The sequence below is a fragment of the Ornithodoros turicata genome, chromosome 7 (assembly GCF_037126465.1).
Source record: "Ornithodoros turicata isolate Travis chromosome 7, ASM3712646v1, whole genome shotgun sequence".
Classification (NCBI taxonomy): domain Eukaryota; kingdom Metazoa; phylum Arthropoda; class Arachnida; order Ixodida; family Argasidae; genus Ornithodoros; species Ornithodoros turicata.
This window is the reverse complement of record NC_088207.1, coordinates 33457344-33480086: the sequence shown is the minus strand read 5'-3', so window position 1 is coordinate 33480086 and position 22743 is coordinate 33457344. Positions and strand designations below refer to the sequence as shown.

Here is a 22743-nt window from a genome sequence, read left to right as displayed (position 1 = left end):
ATATTTCTTCCAGCGGTCGTCTTTGCCATGTTCGCTCACCTGAGATCTGTCAACGGTTTTTTGTCTCCGGCAATGCTCCTACTGTATATCGCTTTCTTTTGTATTTTCTTTTTGTCGCCCTCAGCCCTCTCTAATAAGAATTTGTATTTCCTAATCACCACCTTTTTCGTCCCCTTCCTCTGATGTACATTAGTATAAATATCTCTACCAAGTGTTCAATGTATCGCACCTGACGAAGGACGGACTCCGTCCGAAAGCTTATTTTACAGTAAAATAAATGTTTCAATCTCTTTAAATACTTCTTTTACTGTATACAATGGATGAATACCGTTATTTGTCCATCTTTGCGTGCACACCATGATTTGAAGGCAATTTGATGGTGAAGGGCCTCGGGACCATGGCATGAGTCGTGAAACCTTAAATGGGTTACAACACGTACGTCATCCCATGTTATCCCTGATAAACGTATATGACGATTCTTGTGCAGAATATTAGCAGCGTGAATACCAAAATCCGCTGACCTCCGACATTACAGCTCACGTTGCCGCCAGTGAGGCTGCCGCGAAGGTCACGTGCTTACGGCTACCAATGGGAGTGGAGGCAGCTGGGGTCTCTGACGTGTGTAATCTACTTGGGTGTGTTCTCAAGGTTAGTATATCTCACTAAGTACGACACACAGCATAATAATTTGCTCTGCAGTACTCTGGAGTGCTAAACAATGTGTGCACAATGCGTGATGTAATGAACATCTATCAAAGTGTCCCAAGCCCTGTAAGGGGGTGTGAGGACAAACCATGAGTTGACATGTGATTAGCAGAAAGTATGTCAGTATGAAGAGGATGAGGCCTGAATGCCTGAACTCCTAGGAATAGGGCCAATGAAGGTGCTTGAACATGAAGTAGCGTGAAGTGAAGCTGAATAATGCCGCACCAAAACCCCCCTGTAGTGCAAAAGCCTTTATGACAAGCACAGCTAGAGAACAAAAGGAAGCTGTCTGTCTATTTATCCACACACATTTTGTTGTATGCCTAGAAACTTTAATTTCATTTCGTTACAAAGTTCATCAGCACTTTCAGTTCATATTCAATTTTCATGTAGCCATGCAGCTGGACATGCTGTTTGCAGCTCACTGATATTCACAGTACGGCAGTGGGCAGTATTGTTGTGCTCCAACACACTTGCCGTCGTACACTAGTCATATCTGTATCGTACTTCGAAATCTCACACGGCAAGCTCTGAATATGCCTTTTATGCCAAGATCGTCCTTGGCGATCCTGCAATCATGGATATGCCGCAGGCTTAGTGTCGTGTACCCTTCAATGCTCATGCACACAAAGGGACTTCTAATAATGCCACCGAAAAATTCAGGGCTCAGAACGCAGGCTGTTCACAAGCTCCATGCAAGCTGTGTTGCGAAAAAGAGAAATGCAACTCAAACTTTTGCAAGCACACCTATAAAGAGAGCATCCATAACGTTATCGGACGCCAGTTTCACCACTTGCGGATGAGGCAAACGAAGCACATAACATCCAACCCAACATCGGAAAAGTGTGCAGCCTAAATATTCCTAAGCAGAACCCTCCCTCCCTTTTTTTTTTCTTTCTTTTTCGTAGCGCCCTGCTACAGAGGATAGGCTAGGGATGAGGTGCGTAAGAATTAAATCGCTGTAAGTAGACATTCTGTATTGGAAAGTTAAACTCAGGGTGCGAATGACCGTAAAGCTCAAAAAGAGGCTTGTGCGCCGTCCCGCGACTACTAACTGAATGGTGGTACACCTCAGACAGTTCACTGCTGTATACGAAGTATTGCGGTCATGCAGAGAAACTGTGCCATTACTACTTGGGAAGGATTCACGATCACAGACATCAGCTTTTACATATGAGTACACACACACCGTGCCTGCGAGTAGAACACTTGGGAAAGGAGCACAGGTGCTACAAGGCCAACCCTGAGTTGCCTCTTAAAATGAATTGAAGATAACTTGGTTATCGGGAATTATTATCGCTGGTGCCCCGTTATCTCGAAATTTGCGCTTCATCAAGCAGCTCGTGTGCTTCGAAGTTAAGCAATGGGCATGTATTGCTTTACCGACAGCAGCTTGTAACACATACAACAGACTTAAATAATAGAGAAATAGCTACCCCTAAGACTAGCAATGTGTACGGCCGAGAGCATTGCCTCATAAATAAAAGTGGCAAAGCCAATCTTGCTTATTTCATGGCTTCCAAGAAGCCCATGCATTTGTCTCGCAGAAGCCGGACGCACAAGCCAGTTAAGTAAGAAACGTAAAAATAATATGACAGCATCGTTACCCATAAATAAAATGATCCTACGGGTGACCAGGAAGAATCCAACTGCAGCGTAACATTTAAGACCAATAAGAGTATGTTTCGACAGCACGGAGAGGGTGAGAACCATTGTGGTGCACGAGGACAATATAAATGAACAAATCAGGTTTTGGCAACAGCAACAGATTTAGAAGTCAGCTCAAGAAGCCTTATATCGGTTTGTAGTATCTACGCAGCAACTTCAGGGGGCACTGGGGTAGAATCTGAGGCCAGGTCTTCAGCTGACCCGGTGTTTGCATCCTCTTCAGTTTCGGTTATGCGGCTCGCGAAACCATTGGTGCCGTCTGGACCCCTGGGCTGCCGGACAATGATGATCCGAGGTCCTGCATCATCCACTGACAGCGTCCTAAGCCTGCTGACCAATCGCTCAGGTCGTTGGCTTGGCTGTGATTCTCTGAAAGCAGAAAATAAATAGAATGCAAAGTTCAAAACTAACAAACGCAAGCTGAGCTCTGCATCTGCGGGTCAGTTCTTTTAGACTTGTCAAATTCTGGGAAACGGTATACAGCGTTTTCTTTCTTCTTTATCTACATCAAATTTTCCAAAAAAAGAACTGCATCAGGACACTTTCAATTTTGTCAATAGCTTATCCGACTTGGCAGCAGTGGCGGATCCGGAGAGGGGGCCCCCCCCCAAATCATTAGGTTTTTCCCTCCCCCACTACACGGTTAGACAAAGTGAGGGGCTGGATTCACCCCTGCTTGAAGGCCATTAGGAACGAAGTTGGGTCATTCCACAAGAAGCGATCCAATCGCGTTGCTCGACCAGCACGGATCTCGTAATTTTTTTTACTGGTTGACACCTTAGAGAAACCCATCGCCCACAAAATATTTTCGCTGAATTTGGAGGCATTTTCACGTTAGGTGGCGCTAAACATCTCGAGTTATCGTAAAAGTGAGGTGCCTTTAAAGGCTTCGCCAGGAAAAATGGCTGATGATATCTGTAAATGTCAGAGTGGCCATAAAGGATCACTCTTTCATTCTGTATGAAGAGACTCTCATGCTGATGAGTCTTTCGTACCGTACCCTGGCCTAGAATTCCACGTTTTCGCAGTATGTTTGCTATTTTTTTCTGAGTCTGCACATACGGATATAAAACTTGATAGACGTGGAGCTGGTCACTTTGTGAACACGTGAAACAAAAATTTAAATATTTCCCAGGATATAAAAGAAAAGCGAAGAAAGCATTGTGAATCATACAGAATGTGAAAAATTAGCTATATTGCTAGCCGAAAAAATCTACGTGGCGAACGCGATACGAGCATTCTATCAACGTTAAAATGATTGTGAACGTGTCCACTTGAAGATATAAAAAAATTGGGAGGGTTCTTTTTCTTGTTTTTTAGCAATTATTTTTTAAAAATTTGTTAGCATTTCAGTCGCCACTTTATGTCTCGTCACGTCTTGGAAGCCACGAAATAAGGAAGATTGGCTTTGTTACTTTTATTTCTAAGGCAATGGCTCTCGGTCATACACACTGCTAGTCTTAGGGGTAGCTATTTCTCTATTATGTCTCGTCGAAAATCTCAGATTTTCGCACATGAGATTTTCGTCATACAGGATGAAAGAGCATCTTTTATGGCCACTGACATTTACAGACCTGAAGTATTTTTCGCAGTTTTCCCAGGAGAAGCCTTTCAAGGCACCTCACTTCTACGATAACGCGAGATGGTTAGCGCCACCTAACGTGAAAATGCCTCCAAATTCGGCGAAAATATTTTGTGGGCAATGGTTTCTCTATGGTGTCAACCAGTAAAAAAAAACAATTTAACAAGGTCTGTTGTGGACGAGCAACTCGATTGGATCGCTTCAAGTGGAATGACCCACTTGCTTGTGAAGTGAGGTGCCTTGGCGCTTTGTGGCCCAGATAAGCTCCCGGAGGCCAAGGTTGAGTCTTTTCCAGTATCCCTGGTGTGCGTGATTTTGGTTTCACCTCATTTGCACATCAAAATTTGGCAATGGATATTTCAATGTGCTTGCACATTTCAGGAGTTTAAAGAAACAGTCGCTTTAAATAATGACTGCCTCCAACTCTGCTATGTCACATTTCCCTCAGAGCATTTAATTAAACAGTTAATCAAGATATCTCTGTGAATTAGCCACCTCACTGCACAAGCAACCTTATTCCTAATGGCCACCATGTTGAACTTTACTGAATGTTGAAACTTTGATACAGCTAAAAAAAAAGTGTTTTGTGCTTAACCGGGTAGTGAATTGGCACTTAGCACTGCTCGAAACCCAGCTTCAGCTCGAAACCCGAGCAGCCTGTCAGGTGCCACGATGCAAAATATTTTTGCTGAAGCGTGTCTTGTTGCGGCCTAATTTAATTTAATTCACAAAATCACCCTTAAAAAATACAGCCAGTGTGGTGTGATCATGACAACGACAAAGTGTTTGACTTACCCAATTTTAACGACGCTGCAAGCAGAGTACTTCTTGGTGCGTTGATGGTGCACAACTACAAATTCCACTTTGTCTCCGACTTGCAGGTGCCCGCCTTTCACTTCAGTCATGTGGAAAAACAACTTCTTGCCCTCCTCAGCTTCGTATGAAAGGAACCCAAACTGGCCTTTTATGGCCTCCACTGTTGCCTGCATCACGTTAACGCCCTTCTTAGTTCCACGTACCAAAGGAAAGAAGTTTGTGGGCACAAACTCACTTGGATACGCGTGCGCACAGCAGTGATGTTAGTAGCCCTCTCCACCCCTTCAGAGTTGACAGCGACTTGGAACTGGACTACATCTCCTTTCTGCAGCAAGTCGTGCTTATCTGTCAGGCTAGTGATGCCAAACTCATAGGCTGGGATCTCCTCTCCTTCACCTGATTTGACAAAACTGCAATCATGTGTGTGCACGAGCGCAGGAAACGTCTACGTTCGTTAAGCTTCTTTGTTGAGCTAGCCCTCCAGTGATCAGTGTCTGTATGTGACAAATAATAGCTTCAATACGTTTTGTTCTGGAATAAGATATACTGTTTGTGTTTGTCATGTCCCTCTAGTTATGCTACATTTTCAAGTTGTTTTGCTCTGAAACAGCAATGAAACAACTTGCTCACCAGCAAAAAATAAATAAATAAATAAATAAATGTTTACAGATTTTATGCAGCAGGGCTGTAATTGCACTCCATGCGATGCATGGTGCCTGCTGTGAAAAATATGGGAAAACAGAAAGGAATTTCATGAAAGTAACTTCAGTATAGCAACGTGGTCCAAACGCTGGAAAAATCTTACAAGTTAACTGAACTATGCTACACAAAAAACGACAGAAACAAAGTCCAGTCACTTTAACTCTATCATTTTAGTTCGCATGCCATCCTTGTTACAGTCCTTGAATATAGTACTGCGCACCACAAATTACAGAAATTACTGGGACATCTGTAACAACACACAGATGTACACAACAATTAGAAATTGTTTCGAAGGCAAGCACATCCCACAACGTGCCCAAAGGGGATGCGTTTGTAAATCTATAACTGCGCACGAGTCAGAAATGCCGACGTACCACCAGTGGCCAGCCGCACCAGCCCTGCGTAATGCTCTTGATCGGGATTGAAGCAACGCACGGAACGCTCCACCACTCCGCTGAAAATTTCAGGACGTACGGTCTCCTGTGCTGCCAAAGTACCTGCTGGAAGTTTGCGTACACACTCGGCACTGCGTTTTGGGCCCTTGTGACTCAGCCCATACTCCACTTCCTGTCCTGGTTCAAGCTGTGATGGGTTGCCTTCAAAAACACTGCACAAAGAACACGACCAGTATGACATACAGCTCAGCGGTTTGCTCCGTCAGGGGCTCACCTAAAATGGAAAAAGACATCTTGGTTGTGCTCTTCGTTTTCAATGAAGCCGAAGCTGTCCTTGAGAGCAGCAATGTACCCTCTGTGAGTATATCTAAAGCCATTGCGAGCACCACGCCCCTTGCGCGAGCCCTTTGCATCAGCATCGCCCGCGGAGCCGTTTGATAAGCCATCACCGTTGGCTACAGTGCGACGAGCTCTGCCACCACTGTCCATACTGGTGTTTTCACTTTCTGAGGAGAGGCGTCTGATGCGTGTTGCCAAGAAACGATTTGGAGAGGCTGGGTCCTACGTTTCACAGATAAATAAAAATTAATAAAAAATGGAAACCGTAGGAGCCAACTAACCCACTGTCAGCAGTCACTCTGCAAGTAGCACTGTCTTACATACGAGGGGCGTTCAAGTCAAACGGGGACTTTCTATCTCCTGAGTGTACAAATGGCTCGCGCTACTTCTTTTTCATCATTCTCACACGCGACAGGCCTCTGCGTTCACTATGTAGTGGTCCAAAGTTTGTGCAAAACAGAAGACGCGTGCTAGACAAGATGGCTGACAACGAGGTGAGCGTGCACATTGAACAACGAATTGTCATAAAGTTTCTCGTGAATGAAGGCGTAAAGTCATCTGAAATTCACAGAAGACTTCAAGCTCAGTATGGCCACGATACACTTAGCCGCAGCGAAGCGTTTGAATGGTGCAAACGTTTACGAGACAGCCGTACATCAGTGCAGGACGATCCCGGCCGGGGCGGCTCAGAGCCCAGTGTCAGAGTTCCTGAGAACATCAAACTTGTGGAGCGCCTGATCCTCAAGGACCGACGGATAACATGTCTCGAACTGGCTCGAAAGACGGACCTTTCTGTGGGAACGTTGAACACTATCATTCATGGACACCTCCAGTTTCGGAAAGGCGGGCCTCATCACCAAAGGAGTCCTCCTCCTACAGGACAATGCACGCCCGCATACCGCGCATCTCACGACACGCACCTTACAGGAACTTGGCTGGGAGTTGCTGCCACATCCCCCTTACAGTCCAGACCTCCCCCCCCCCCCCCCCGCGATTTCCATCTCGTCGGGCCACTGAAGGCGTTCCTAGGGGGCCGCCACTCCAGCTGCGACGACAAGGTCAAGAATGCGGTCCGATCATGGCTGCTACGCGCCGGTAAGGACTTCTACGCTGCTGGCATCCAAGCCGTGGTGAAATGCTGGGACAAGTGCATTAGTGCAGCTGGAGATTACGTTGAAAAATAAAACTAATTTCTCGCCTGTAAGTTCATTTTACTTTTGCGAAAAATGAAAAGTCCCGGTTTGATTTGAACGCCCCCAGTAGTATAAAAAAAAACTCATTCTGTGCTTACAGAAGTGATCTAAAACAATGTTTCCAAGAATGATGTTTGTTTAGTACATTGGATGAGCAGAAACTTGTCAAATCTACTTGCACTCATGCCTGTCCAACCCATGAGACAAACTGACATTGTGCACCTCTCACAGTGCTGTCAATAAAGTCTACACCATGCACATATTAGCAGCCCACCACCAACGCACATCTCACTGAGAAGGCGAGAAAAGCAGATACCCAGGTGCAAACATAGCAAGCACTCCACATGCATGGGCACACCGGACACAATGCAGAACATGCAAATACGTAAATTCCCAAAGCGGACCCGCACACATGAACACTGGAGAGCAGGTGTAACCCACTACTCACAACAAACTTTTAAACTACAACGAACACCACAACTTTCTGTCAGCCCCAACCGAAATAGAGCAGCAGCAGCACAGGCAGTGTCAGTTCATGCTGAAATTGCTGTTTTTATGGCAACGCGGAATCCTTCCAGACAGCCAGAGCAGCAGACAGTGCAGAGTTTGAGCTTCTTGGATTCGCAAAGCACGAAGCAGCCACCATGGATGAAGCCTTACTTGAGCCACTGTAAATTCCACGTCATCACAAGGGCGCACTGGGACATCGGGGTCCAGGAATTCGGACGTCTTAAAGTACAGTTGTGTGTCACGCGTTGGACAACTGATGAATCCAAAAGTCTCCTTCAGGGTCGCAATTGTGCCCTAGGATATGTGCACCAAAGCTACAAACTACCAATAGCAAACCAGACAGACAGAATACACTGTGTGCGCAATTGTTTCAATGACATCAATTTCAAGTGCCTAGTACAAGTCCTACTATTCACCTTTCCAACACACAAAACCCAATTTTTGTGACAGCAAGTTAAAAACATCATGAAATATTAACAACATGATGGAAGTTTCAAGAAGCTGAAGTGATGCACAGCGTGCAATTTATTGTAGCCCTCTAACTATTTAAGCGCACATTAGTACACTTTGGGAACATTTTAAACCACAGAAAGTAGATTCCACACTTATTCTAAGATTACTTCATCGCCGGACGCCTCTTGAACGCCCAAATGTAAGCCTGAACGTAGAATCGTAGATGTCAAGTTCACCAAGAAAGAGTGAGTCTACAGAGGCATCACATTAACACAACCACGCTGACCCACGTGCACCGCAAATCTAAAGCCTATGATTTGTGGCTTCAGGGTGAGAGACAACCACCGCACTTACTCGCATAATTTGCGCACTTTCTCTCCCCCCAAAAAAGTCGGAAAAGTTGGGGATGCACAAATTGCGCGGAAATGTTTGTTACGATATTCAAAAACAAAGAACTTCAAAATTTTAGTATGCCGGTCATATAAGCTCTCGGTAGAGCCGATACTGACGTCATACTGCATTGTGCAAGCGCCAAAGAAGTACCCAAAGACCGCGCCGCGCAACCGCCGATGGTCGCGAGGCAAAATGCCGGCCCGCTACCGCTCATATACCGGTCAAATACGGCGAGACGCTGCTGGAAGACGCCACTAGTTGCACTTGACAACCAAAATCACGTTACGTTCGCAAACTTCGTCATGTCGTGCTGTAAGGTTTATCATAGTGTGTTTGTCCAGCATTTCATTACGCGTTTTGTAGTTCGGGTGACAGTGTCGTCCATCGCGTCAGTGGACCATCACTCGAAGCTGTGCGCAAATCAAACAAAAGCACCGCAATAAGTTCGGCAGCACTGACGGCGTTGCGAAAAGCAATTTCCACGGTCGCAGAGACGCACGTGCCAAATATCTGCCCGCGAAAATGCGGGTGCTCAAATTACGCGATTTTTTGTTTTCTTGTCATTTTTAGTGCCAAACTAGGGGTGCGCAAATTATGCGACTAAATATGGTACACAATCATGACTAGAGCTGAAGTTTTAGGGTTTTACCCGAATTTGCACCCCGAATTGAAGGTTGACTCTTTAGGGTGAAACCAGATTTCTACCCGGCAAATTCACCTCCCTGGGCTGTCTATAGGAATGCACTGACATACTTGTTTGGCAGCAAATGCAGTTACATCACTGTTTGTACCAAGCCAGTACAGTTAGTTTGAGTAACTGAGGCCGATTTCTCCTCGAATTTCGCGTACTGAACCTTTTTCCACCCGAATTTGCACGAATTTAGGGCACATGTTTATTTACCCGATTTTTACCCCACGAATTTAGAAAAAAATATTTCCCGAAAACTTCAGTCTCTAATCATGACTGACGCCACAGTGTTAGATCTATGGATTATCTTCTGCCCACCCGAGGGCATCTCCACACACACGTAAATCTCAGCACACTGTATTTAACACCCCTCACAGACGATGTGCCTAAGGAGCTGGTACCCTGCCGGCAACTTGCTGTTAGCCCCAGCTAAGTTCGAACCCGTTACCAAATGCGTCTCCATCCAAGTTCACAAATTTTGCAGATTATGAAATTAACCACTTACACAGATTGTCTCTTATCTCTTACTTTGCGAATTCATTCAGTCATATTGCTTTTAGTTGCATAGCTTTTCTGTAGCTCCCTCAAGCTCGACTACAAATGGTCTACAAATCGTAGCCTCTGCAGTGTATGTCGTTACGGGATGCTGAAATAGGTCTATTGTAGCGAACTTTATAAACTTTGAATGAACCAGTATGTCCACAAATATAAAATAAGATTCCCACATACCACAAGACGGTTCTCATTGTTGAAGCTTTGGTCAAGCAGTTCAATGTTGGTTGCCCGCTGCAAGCCATCGCGGCGATCGGTTGCAATGCTGAACTGTACCTGGTCGCCTACTTGAAGTGTGTAGTCACATCTCGGGTCCCTTTCTCCATACGGTATCTCCAGTTCTCTGCAGGGATACAACAATCCCAAATGGACTCAAGAGTTCCCAACAGAGAACAATCCCAGCTGAACTAACAATCATACAGAGTTTTGCAGCAACCTCTGAAGCAGGAAAGAAGGAAGTTGTTCTCGTGTAACTAGGGTGAAAAAGAAAAGCTGTTTCAGAGCAGCTTAGGACAAGAAGCAGCATCAGTAATGCAGGAGTGGAAGAGTGAACAATAAAAAGCAGACAGAAAAGGCAACATCTATCTAAGAACAGCATCAAAGCCTCAATAGCCAGAGCCCCTAGCTTTCTGCGAATCTGCGATAACGTCAAATTGGCCATGTCTCGCGGAACCTGCTGTTTCCCTCAGAATCGTCAGTTTTTTGCTGAATATTTTATCTCTTTTTCAATCAGAGACATTTTCGCAGGCTAAACCCGGTCAATCATGACTGCAATGCTTGACACCACTGATGATGACTTACACCACTGATAAGGGCACCCACACGGCTGAATGTGCTGCGACGAGAGGAAATTTAACAGCAGCAAAGCCCACAGCGAAATCGATTAAGCCGAGTCTATTTTTTCTTCATGCACAGAAAAATTACCTGCGAAAGGCTGGAAAAGCGCGTGGGATGAGCCTACGCGCAATCTTGGCAGGATGACGCACTTTTTTAATTGTTTTCTCCTGCCCGCAGAGTCCTGCAGATTTGTAAATCCCCCTTCGCAGAAAAGTAAATTTTCCTCCGCAGAAAGCTACGGTCTTTATCGATGGCACATGAGAAGAACCAACATGCCAAAACAGCTGTGTCAGGAATGAATTAAAGGTAAGATTGATGTCGTAACCTTTTTTTTTTTGGTTAGTGCTGCAAAGCAACTATGGTTATGAGCGGTATACAGACATGGACAGATGGAGAGAGGACAGCAGGAAGGAGTTCGGGAGAACGGTGGGGAGAGAGAGGTTAGTATGTGTCCTGGGCCAACTTCAGGGGAAACTGTGCACACATTCGTCTGGAAAGTATTCGGATAGGCCAGGTGAAACCTGAGACAGCACAAACTGTGGTAGGAATCGAACCCACCACCTCCCAGTCTTCAGCACGACCTCGGCTACCATCACCGAGCGGATGCCTTAACCCGCTCGGCCATGCCGCTGATGGATGCCACAACTGCAGCTACAAGTCATCAAAGCACACGCTGTAACCATTCTAGATGTAATTTTCTGTGGTGATACTCTCAACAAGGTGATGCTGAATGCTTTTTTCTTTTTAGTAAACAACTGAATTCAGAGCCATTCCGTGACAAGCTTCTGCCTGGCGCAGGATAAACGTTTAAGTGTCCACCTTATACACACACCGCCCGCTCTCCAAACGCACTGTCTATAGAAGACTGCGCAGCAATAGCCAGAACAAGGTCTTATGTGCAGAAATTATACATTTCCTCATCATATTTAGCTACGCACACGTAGCAGGTACAGTCAAACCTTGTTACAGCGATATGCGATAAAATGACATTCACCATCAAGCTGCCACAGGGAACAATGCATTTTAAACCCACGCCAGGACACGAGGCATTTTAAGTCGACACCTCGACACAAGGACAAAATTTCCAAAACAGCATTTGCTCCATCCCTAACACCTGCCCCAAGGTCAAGGAAACAAGCAAAAGGTGCAAGTGCGTGCGCCCAGTTGCAGTGCCTCTATTCGGTCTCAACCACCCACCAGGAAGGCCACAAATTTGTCGTCTGCAATGATCAGAACTGACCAGGCACTGCGTTGCCTGCACTGTGCATCGTGTACCTGGGACTTTTAAAAAATTACACATCCTATCATTGAGATAGCATGTACAAACCCCACTGCACATGCACTTTCATGTTGCTTGCTCCTTCACAATTGATGACATACATCTTTTAAAATTCTGTCAGTACAACGAAAGGAATCACAATCCTCACGAACTTTGTTATATCGATGTTTGAAAGTCATTGCTTTTGTTGCATGAGTTGCAAATATTACGCACTTCATAAATGTCCAGAAAACTTTTGAATGATAAAAAGTGAAACGGTGAAACGGACAATAGAAAAATATCATTGTAAACTACACAGTGAACGTTCCCTCGACTACTGCGCCATTGCCTAACCTTATCAGCGACTAGGAACTGTTCGTCTGGCGACTGCCCCTCTCACTCGCACCGAAGTGAGAAGAGGTTACAAGGGCATGCAAAGACATGACACTGAGTGTTCACGTGGCCGCAGAATGCTAAGGTGTTTTGCACACCTTCCGCTGGAGTATCCCGGGGAATGTTCATCGAGTGAATACAAGGTTAATGAGGCGGCTGCACCTGTGTGCACCAAATTCATAGGCTTCAGCGGGACTTCTCTCTGGTGGTATTAGAAGCCCATGTTTTGGCTCAGAGTTCACCTACTTGTCATCGGTGGTGTAAGCAATCCGTCCAGGCAGGGGATCATTTCCTCCAGATGATGGGGCCGACCTTCTATCTGCCAAGGTGACGATGTGACCAGTCAGTACTTCTGGACTGGTATCTTCAAACACCACAGTGCCTGCAGGAAGCCGGCTCACGCCACAAGCCACCTCCTTATTATTTCGCATCTGCACTGTGAACTCCACATCGTCACCCAGAGCCAGATTGCGGAAATCGCGGCATTCGCTGGCGTGGAAGAAAATCTGGAAGCCAACGACACACTACTGTGAGCATCGCAATGTGGCGACATTGTAACACGAAGCTGGCATGGCACCTAAGCAGGCGCTGTGTAAGCTAACGTCTCCCATTTTACTTTTATAGAACGCTCGTTTTTCTGTGGTTGCTTCATCGTTGACACTGGTGCTCAGCATTGAGGCACATCAATGTCTGCAGGACTTCTGCAGCAAAATTTTTCGTGCACGTTCACTTTCGCAGCGTCTCCACAGCTGGGCAAAATATAAGTAGGGCCTGACTTTTTAGGGTTAAACCCGTATCCGCCCAATATTTATCCCCCGAACGAAATCTGTAAAATTCGGGTTTAACCCGAATCTACCCGAAAACATCCGATTCGTGTGGCACACTCATAAGCGTGCATTAAAATAAAGTTTGATAACATTGCTAAACATTAGTTCCACGTTAAGACAAATTTTTATTAAACAAAAAAAATCACCTGAATACACCCGATTTACTGACGACAGAATATGCCGTAACGGGATTTAACCCGAATACACCCGAATTTTCAAATGAAAAATATCACCCGATATTTACCCCCCGAATTTGGCCAAAAATAAAACCCGAAAAAAGTCAGGCCCTAAATATAAGGTATGTGCGAACAATAAAAATAAATAATTAGTATTTGGTTTTGCTCAATATCTAGGCAAGATATGACAAGTACGTATCTGCGGTTAAAATAATTACAGCTGTCTGCTGCGAATGATTTATTGACCGTGCAGGATGTGCCCCCAAATGAAAGGCAGAGTTTGAACCCGGCAGTGTGCGCAGGAATTTTGCGGAATCCTTACTGTGCGTGGCTCCAGGGCAATCAAGAAAGGACCAACAGTACTGTTCATAAGAACGTAAGATGTCGAGCTGGGCCTGTTGGTAGGACATCACGAATTAAGAGTGCTAAAAACCGTGCGACCTGCGTGTTTGTTCTTCTCATCTGTTTTTAGCGCTCTCAATCCACGAAGTACCGTTCGATACAATAAGAAGTAAATTTTTTAAATGAGCCAGGAACGGAGATACGTAGACGGTGCAGTATTGACGTACCTCTTTGACAATGTCAGCCCGTTCGATGAAGCCGAAGGTGTCCTTCAAAGCGCACACCACGCCTTGTTTTCTTGGCAGGCCACCTCCACCTGCGCTTTTCCCAACTGGAGAAGACAGGGCCTGCCCGTCTCCACCCTGAGAAGGGGCAGGACGTACATTCTGCGCATACAGGGCTCCAGTGTCCTTGCAAGTTGCCAGATAGAAAGATGCTTTGTCTCCCGGGTGCAGTACAACATTCTCCTCCAGATCCTCTTGAGTGTACGGCAGGAAAAAGCACTCCCCACGGTTCTCGTATGCCACACGACCCTGTTCAGCAAATTATTAGCACATACTTAGAGCCTTGCGTTGACCAATCTTTCGGGCGCTCTCAATTATATTCGGACACCGTCGCAGGATGGTCACACGCTGCCTAGTGTGTTAAAGGGGCACTAAAATGCAAAAACAACTTGCTCTCAAATGAAAGTCCGTGTTTCAATTAGTACAATTTAAACAAAATTGGTTCGCACAACGCTGCCGCTTAGAAGAAAAACTCAATGAAAACAGAGCCGTCTTTGGCTGCAACGAATGGGATCCCCAGGAGGCAAAGATTGGAGGCATCCAATGAGACCGCAGGAGAAGCGTGCACATACCTATCGTGCGTGTGTGGATTTGGAACGGGTCCAATTGTGGCGTTCTGTGTATGCGCGGCATGATGCACACTGCTGCATTTTTCAATACCAATTCACTAGGGGTGTGCGAATGTTCGAAATATTCTATATTCGTACCGAATAACGGTACCGCGCTATTCGTATTCGAACCGAATAACATTTCATCGAATACTCGAATATATTTGAAATTCCACAAGCTGGCTTCAACTCATGCCTCTGAGCGTTTGGCGAAGCCTACTTTACAATTCTGCGCCTCAAATATATCCTGCAAGGTTGCTTCACCTCATGCTTCTGAGTGTTAGGTGAAGCTTACTTTACAGTTTTGCGCGTGCGGATTTGACCTGCATCATGTCTCCGAGCATCAGGCGAAGCCTAGTTTACACTTCTGCCAGTGCCGCGGGGTTGCAGGCATGGTTTAAAAGTGCTATTTGAGGGATCACTGAAAATTGCCACTTTTGAGAAATATTTTAGCAAATATTGGCAGGGATGTTTAAGTTAGTTTAATAATTTTGAGCTTTGGCTGGACCAGCTATGACGCCCGAGAAAGAGGGATTTAATCACACAGCCAGCTACGTTATGCCTGGAATTACAATTTTCAGGACAATTCTAGCACAAACGTATTCATCAATGAAATATGTGTATATAGTTCGCAGTCAGTCTCACAAACTACAACTGAGCACCAGGTTTCAATGCAAGCTTTTGGTTACTATTCAGCAATAAGCACACATTTTTGTGTGGTATTCGACATTATTCGATTCGCTACTATTCGAAGATTTTACTATTCGATTCGTATTCGATTCGAACCCAAAAATCACTATTCGCACAGCCCTACAATTCACTGAATTCTAGCACAGTTCTTGCGAATGTTCCACTGACAACATTTATCTTTACATCCTCCGGACAGCGCTGCCAGTCCGCTTTGCAACACGCACTACGTTTTTAACCGGGACTGCTCCATTGTGTGGCACGCGCGTGCACACGCATCTCCGACTAAAAACACAGATGCACAAGCTGAAGCGTCGTTCACTGCTTAGCGTCGAAGCAAGAAAGAGTCCAGTATAATACTGATTGTAGCTTCGAAAGAGAATCAAAGTTTTCAGTTATGATAACAAGTGCGACATTAACATAGCATGTAACGTAATTTGAAGTGAACTTGCTTTTGCATTTTAGTGCCCCTTTAATGCATAACAGCACCCAAAGCTTCGGACACCGTACATCTCATTGATCCAGTTTTCAAACCCAGTTTGCCCCCAGCACGTGCCCAGTCAGCAGCCGCTATAGCTTGTCACCACCATTTGGGATACGATTTGTATAGTTGATGCCTCTCTAACAGCATCCTACGCTATTTAACTGCTGACTAGGGGTACAAACAAGCAGTATGTTCCAGTTTCGTTAGCCTGACACAGTAGCAGCCGCTCTTCATCTATTCTTTCAGTGCTTATCGATGCAACGCGTAGCAATCCTGGCCCACAACAAAGTCAGATAGTCCTTAAAACTTTGTGTGAAGTGGTGTCGGAGGAATTTTTATTCGGATTATTTGCTTCATTACTAGGACTTTTGCACAATCCCTGTAGAGTCAAAACAAATTACTCCATGACACCAAAACCAGTTTTTACCCCCTGCTTTGCATCATCACTTACGGTACCCCAAAAAAGCCTTTAAAAAAAAACTGTCAAGGAGCAAGTGCAACCACAAATGTGGGTACTAGAGAACGTTAAGCAGTGCACATTCCGTATAGCTTTCCCATCTGTCATCACCCCATTTTACGGCTCCCCAAAATAAAACCAGAGTTTTGCCCCAATGTTCAAAAACATCAAAGCAACAGAAGATAAACAGCAACAAAGAAACACGCAAGCGGAGGTCAACAAAAGAATTTCAGGATTCCATCGGCCATTCTTCTTCATGCAGGGTGTTTCACCTAACGTCATAAAAAATCGTATTAAAAAAATCTACTTGCGTGAACATTATGGGGTCAACGCTATTGATATCGGGGGAGAGTTTGCCACTACTTCTGAGCACTATCAAATTTAATTAGAGAGAAATTGAATTTTCCCAACTGATCTTTGAAATTTGCCAAGTCAAACTGACATTTCTTTTTTACAGAAACAGAAAGCGCACGAAGTACTTACCCAATTTCATTGTACTTTGGTAATAGCTATAAGAAAAAACGCGAAAACCGTTGTTTCGAGGAGCGCGAATTGTCCTCAGTTTTCTGTCAGGGTAATGCAAGAGACGGCGGAAGAGAAAAGGTCACCCGTGTTTCATCTCGTTCTTATTTCAGCTAACTTTGCGTTGCAACCATGCTGCCGTTATCCGCAAAAGCTTGGAAAAGGAAAAGTATAAGGGCAGGTACATGGCCTCCTTGCATTGCTTCTTTTGGACATCTGAGCGCGGCCGGCAATTTGCGCACCTCGAAACAACTCTTTATGCAATCTTTTTACGGCCAACACCATTGTACTAGTGAATGTATTTTGCAATAAACTGGGGTAAATCCGGCATGTGCTTTCTGTTTCTGCAAAATGAAAAAGAATGTGAGGTTGACTCGGCAAATTTTGAAGTTCAATTGAGAATAATTCAATTTCTCGCAAATTTCGATAAAAGCACTCAGAAGTAGAAGCAGTAATGGCAAAGCCTCCCCCTGAGATCAACAGCATTGACTCCATAATGTTCAGACAAGCAAATTTTTCAATACGATTTTTTATCACGTTAGGCAAAACACCCTGTCTATAAAAAGGAAGAACTCTGCAAAACACAGCAGCTCTCCTCAGGAGATAAACCCACCTCCTGTCCGTCTTTTGCTTCCGTTGTAATGAAACCCGACACGCATTCCTCGTTGAAAACTTCCCCAGAGATGGCCTCCGATGAAATTTTCACAACTGAGCTTGCAATAGGCTTGCCCGACTTGCGATCGTAGGTCATTTCAAATTCAACGGGGTCTGGAAAAAAAGCATCAATATCACTGAGAAAAAGGCCACCATACCTAACAAAACGTTTTAAGCACGAGGCATATGCAGAAGCCATAGGAGAAAAACGACACAAAACGTACCTCCAAGATGCAGGTGTTCGATGTTGCCAGAAAATTGGCTGTAGTGAAAGAACAGCCTTGCCTGGCGTTCGCAGCAACGGATAAACCCATAAGAGTGCTGCGTAAGGACACATAACCCGCCATAGTTATTAGAAACCAGGACGCACAACATGAACATCCTAAATGCCAAAAAAGTGCAAAAAAAACGTGCATATAAATAGAGCCTGAAGTTTTAGGGTTTTACTCGATTTTTCCCCGAATTAGCAATCCTAATTGAAGGTTGTCCCTTTAGGGTGAAACACGATTTTTACCCCTGTACCCGATTTTTACTTGTTTGGCAGCAAACGCAGTGACATCACAGATTGTACTAAACCACTACAGTTAGTTTGAGTAACTGAGCCCAATTTCTCCCCAAATTTAACATACTGGAAGTTTTTTCACCCGAATTCGCATTAATTTAGTGCACATGTTTATTTACGAGACTTTTACCCCCGAATTTAGGAACTATTTCCCAAAAATTTCAGGCTCTACATATAAATGCATATGCCAGGTCCTACACTAAGACCTTGCCTATAGGACCACTTATCACATAGGCAGGAATGACATTTGATTTCCGCTATAATTCCCCGTTAACCCATAATTTCCAGACCAGTGAATTTTCTAATGTTTTTTTTTTTACACATTGGGTGAAAAACCTTGTATATATCACCACTGGCCTTTTATTTATTTCAATGCCAGGTTTTGCTGGGTAAGGTACATTTCACATATTCAAACGTGCTACGATTTGCCTACAAGTGAAATAGGCTGCTCTACTGTCTTGTAGCCTAGCAGTTTGTCAAGTCTTCCTCGAATCAGTGCAAGGCTACTACTCACGAGCAACTTTTCCACAATGCCAGCCTCCCTAAATGTGCCTCCAGAAGGCTTCGCTCCCTGGGAACCATTTTGGCCAGAGTGTTGACCACGATCGGTCTCCTCTTCGTTCGAAGCAGAGAAATTCTGGAACACATTGCAGGTGCCAAAATTATTACCCACAAGTCATTGATAATTTTGTAATATTTTTCTCGCTTTATCGTGGTATGCTCAAGATTTTGTGTTGTTGGTCGACTGATTCCCACAACAAACTCCACCACAAAAGAAATACAGCTTCCTGTCCGAAATTAAACATAATCAGTACAACAAAACACTTTGCTCTTTTTGTCTTTAGGTATTGTCGAAACCCAAGTAAAGCTTGGCTAAAGACATGATGATTCAATGTACAGCTCGCAGAATACTGAAAGGGACCATCGCATCTGTCATGGTCGATTGCGAAAGTACTCCATCGGCACTCGCGATTTGCTGCACCTTGTCACGGCACGCGTTTGCGGATTTTCCCGGACTTCAGCTACTTTTGGGTCAAATTCCATGACAATCCCCTGGCTTCTCCAGTCACACCAAAATTCCCTAACAATTAGCAGTTTTCCAGGTTGGCAGACACCCTGAGCAGTCGACAATGTTTGTGTTGTTGCACGAGCCGCATGCTACCCGACATTGTGGGCAAGCAATGTCGTAGCACCACTGCTGAAAGAAGGCAGCCTGTGGTGATCGCACTGGCTCGGACTGCTGAGAATGTGTGTTGCCTTCCTTTCGACACCACTAGTTATCAATGCAGGTGCATAACACTGCTCCTGGATGGGTGTCACTTTATACGGCAATGCCCATGATGGACCACGACCTCCTAAATGATAGCAACCATGTCGTATGGACCGCTTCCTAGCACCCCATTTGGAGGTTAATGGTGGCACTACTCATCAGCCCGGTTATTGGTACCTCAATTTCTACAGTACTTTGTACTTCAGCTTAATTTAGTATTTTTGTACAAGTGGTGGATGTCCCACGAGAGATGCTTCTTTCTAAAGTTGATTATCATCATCATTCTACGCATTTTCACAGGCGCTGTTGCTGTCATCTGCTACGGTAGGTATGTCCGCTTCTGCGCGTTCAAGATTCAAATTTCCATTGTCTAATCATGATGGAGATCTCACGGGCCGATGAGTAGTCCCCCTAGCGGATCGTGCGCACGGGCTCCTCATAGGGTTTGTTGATTATGACATGGTCACTATAATCTAGTAGGTCATGGTCTGGACTAATGATGCCAAGACTCTCTCCCTCTTTATCTTTCCTACACACCACACATGGGTGCTTCTGCTCATGCTCTGGCTGACGAAACTACGTTATAGTTAGTTATGCTTCAAGTGGTACAGCTGCATGGCACTTCAACTACAACACAAGGCATTGTGCCTCAAGATCCGCTGGAATGACTCACCTGCCACTTTGAGCTTGCCATTTTGAGAGCCTAACTTGATCGAGGGCGTTGAGATAAAGTCATACACTTTGTTGAGGTTACTTTTCTTTGCGGCGTTGTCTGTGTTCCTGATTTTACTTCGAATTTAATTGGAGCAATGAGCTGGAATGTTGTTCAATCAAACCTGTCGAGTGAGTGCCTTGGGTGGTAAGTAGTGTCTGTTGTTACTTTAGTGGTGAGCAATGCTGAAAGAGGAGTCAAAATCAGACAAATCAGAGCTGATTTCAAAGCAAAGTGCGTAAATCATGTGAGACAGCTTTGATGCTGCACTGCAAGAACCCTGAGCACTGAATTTTCGTTTCAAGCTACATCACACGAGGATAACTTAGGAAAAGACAGGTAGATTGAATATGGAAGAAATACTGTTGCGATCTGAATTGAAAAGAGTGGAAGAAAAAGAAGCCCTGCTGACCAAGTTAGTTTCCTGTCTTTTCCTAACTGTACATTTCAACAACTACATGACAGAAAATGACCACAGAATCTCCAATATGTGGAAAAAAAAAAAAAATCGAGCCAATGCAAAGCTACGTGAGGTCTTCGCAAGGTTTCTGTACGAGGAACAAGTTTAGTAATTGCAGTACCCCCCCCCCCCCCCCCCTTGCTGCTGTAAAGCAATCAAACGATGTGCTGATGAAGGTAGACGTGTGGTGTATTTATCTCTGGTTATATTTCCAATCATAGGCGCCAAACTGTGTGGGGGCTTCTCGACACCCTGGCCAACCTCTGCGTATGGGGTGGGGGCACTGTGCCCCTCCCCCATACTACGAACTCTCAGTTATTACAATCTCAAGCGTATTTTAGTTGTGTAGCGAAAGATCAGATGTATCTAGTGAAATAGTTGGAGCCTGCATTCAGTACTTCACTTAAGGCAGACTCACTTCTTAAGAAAGTCTAAGGGGAATTTTTGTTCGCGGGGTTCCCGAAAACCTCGCTAAATTTCTACACGAAACAAGTACAGGCGTGTTCTCCTCGAGTTTATCTAGGGAATGACACATTTTGGAATGCCTGACGAGATCCACTGATTTTTGGCGAATTGAAGTTTCTAAAATTTTCAATACATGGGAGTCTACGGGAGATGCAACAAAATCGCTTCTCTCGGCCCGCCTGCCCGTGTTATTTGGGCCAAAATGATGTCATTCCCTAGAGTAGCAGTCTGGGAATTGATTGCAATCAACAAAGTCATCTAGCTTACTGTAGTTTTCTAGATCATTGCGAATGAAAATAATGGCTTTGTCGTTTTCTAGCATGTTCCGCACGCTGACGCCGATTATATTACTTCCTCAGAGCACGCGAGAAAAGCAAAGCGAAGTCAACAATTTTGAGATGGTGCAGCCAACCCTCTCCGGAAGCGAACGTCAACTAGATCGCATGAGTCCACCTTAAACGGAATCACATTACAGATTTACCTCGGATGCCAGAAATACAGGCATGCATGACCTGTGTATGAAACGAAAGTCGCTACAAGCATGACACAAACACACCCTCGCAGCTGGAATTGCACGTGTGCTTGCAACAAATGGTTCCTCGTCGGGAGTTAATTTTGTTCCCTGTTCGTACACACCAACCTTCTTTCGTTAGCGCAGCATGTGACGCAAATTTACTAAGCACGCTAAATTTCACGACTGCCGCACCATGAGCTAGCTCACCAAGTGTGACACAACGCCCTGTAGGCAGAATTTAAAAGATGACGGCATAATTCGCTCTCACCAACAAATCAATGAACTGCGCTGCTCGTAAAAGAATGTTAAAAAGTAAAGGAAGGTGGTGACAAAGATCCTTGACGAAAACCCAAGACTAGGGAGAACAATAACGAGGCACAAAAATGAGGTCCAAAACACAGCTGACAGCTTTGTATGCCCTTGTTGCAGCAGTCACTCCTACAGATACACCAAACAACCTTTCAATTGCGTTTAGCGACGAGGTGTTATATGTTATTGATATCACACCTGAGAGCACGCCATGGACTAGCGTTGTTTATTGCCAGTGACTCGTGAAACGTGCATTTCGCAATGCGTAAAAATGTTTGCTGCAATACCCCTTGCACAACTATGCACGTTAAGCCGCTAATGTTTGAAACCGCCATAATGTACTATGTTCTCGTATTAAGGTTATTTTCCAGTCATTAGCCTGTAGTTACTACAAAAACGAGCAAAAGAAAAGAAGTACGCTAAACCTACGCCGATTGGTAAGCCTACCGGTCGATCTACGCCGCAAATCTGTTTATCAGATAACCTTGCTCGAAACGATGACAGTACTCTCTAAATAAATACCATCCGCAAATGTGTAGACGGAGCACGTATTCGTTTGTCCACTCAACATTTTACGTCCCCAGCGGCGAGTAGATTGAGCATCACAAAAGCAAATTCAAACCTTTTACCTGACCGTTGTGGAACAGGAAATACGGCTCCTTCCGCTAACACCAATTGAGTAGAACTTCAACTTTCGAAAGGAAATTTTGCAAGTGTAGTAGCGCATGTGAAGGCGCTGTACTTTCATCACAAAGATCAGATTTGCAAAGGAAAAACTTACCTCTCCACGGCACACCACTGACGACATGCCGCCATGTTGGCTCCCGCTGCTTAAAAATTACGCCGCCAGTCGTCCAGTATTTATTGTTATTTATTTTCCAGTAGCTCGACAAAGACGAAGTTCACACTGAAGTAGCACAAAATAC

The 22743-nt window shown here is 44.8% G+C and overlaps 1 protein-coding gene across 2 annotated transcripts; it reads right to left on the bottom strand.

Annotated features, from left to right (window-relative positions):
• Window positions 1-1015: 1015 nt before the first annotated feature.
• Window positions 1016-22691, bottom strand: LOC135400900 (cold shock domain-containing protein E1-like). 2 transcript variants are annotated; one of them, XM_064632895.1, is made up of 14 exons: window positions 22599-22691; window positions 20031-20254; window positions 18602-18724; window positions 17750-17846; window positions 17485-17639; window positions 14057-14362; window positions 12731-12990; window positions 10174-10339; window positions 8061-8204; window positions 6143-6429; window positions 5848-6080; window positions 5007-5167; window positions 4751-4938; window positions 1016-2742 (listed from the first exon to the last, which is right to left on the bottom strand). In XM_064632895.1, exons 2-14 carry the CDS (start codon window positions 20049-20051, stop codon window positions 2517-2519), a joined length of 2367 nt encoding a protein of 788 aa, XP_064488965.1. In that variant the 5' UTR covers window positions 20052-20254; window positions 22599-22691; the 3' UTR covers window positions 1016-2516. The 2 variants fall into 2 exon arrangements, with proteins under 2 accessions (XP_064488965.1, XP_064488966.1); XM_064632896.1 differs by lacking the exon at window positions 8061-8204.
• Between the last annotated feature and the right edge of the window lie 52 nt (window positions 22692-22743).

What these genes read in the sequence shown, in the direction of transcription:
- LOC135400900 (XM_064632895.1), bottom strand. Translation starts at nt 20,051, where the DNA reads ATGGCAAGCTCAAAGTGGCAG. An exon ending in TGGCAAGCTCAAAGTGGCAG is followed by an intron (nt 18,725 to 20,030) that starts GTGAGTCATTCC and finishes AATGTGTTCCAG; the next exon opens with AATTTCTCTGCTTCGAACGA. An exon ending in AAGCAAAAGACGGACAGGAG is followed by an intron (nt 14,363 to 17,484) that starts GTGGGTTTATCT and finishes TTTGCTGAACAG; the next exon opens with GGTCGTGTGGCATACGAGAA.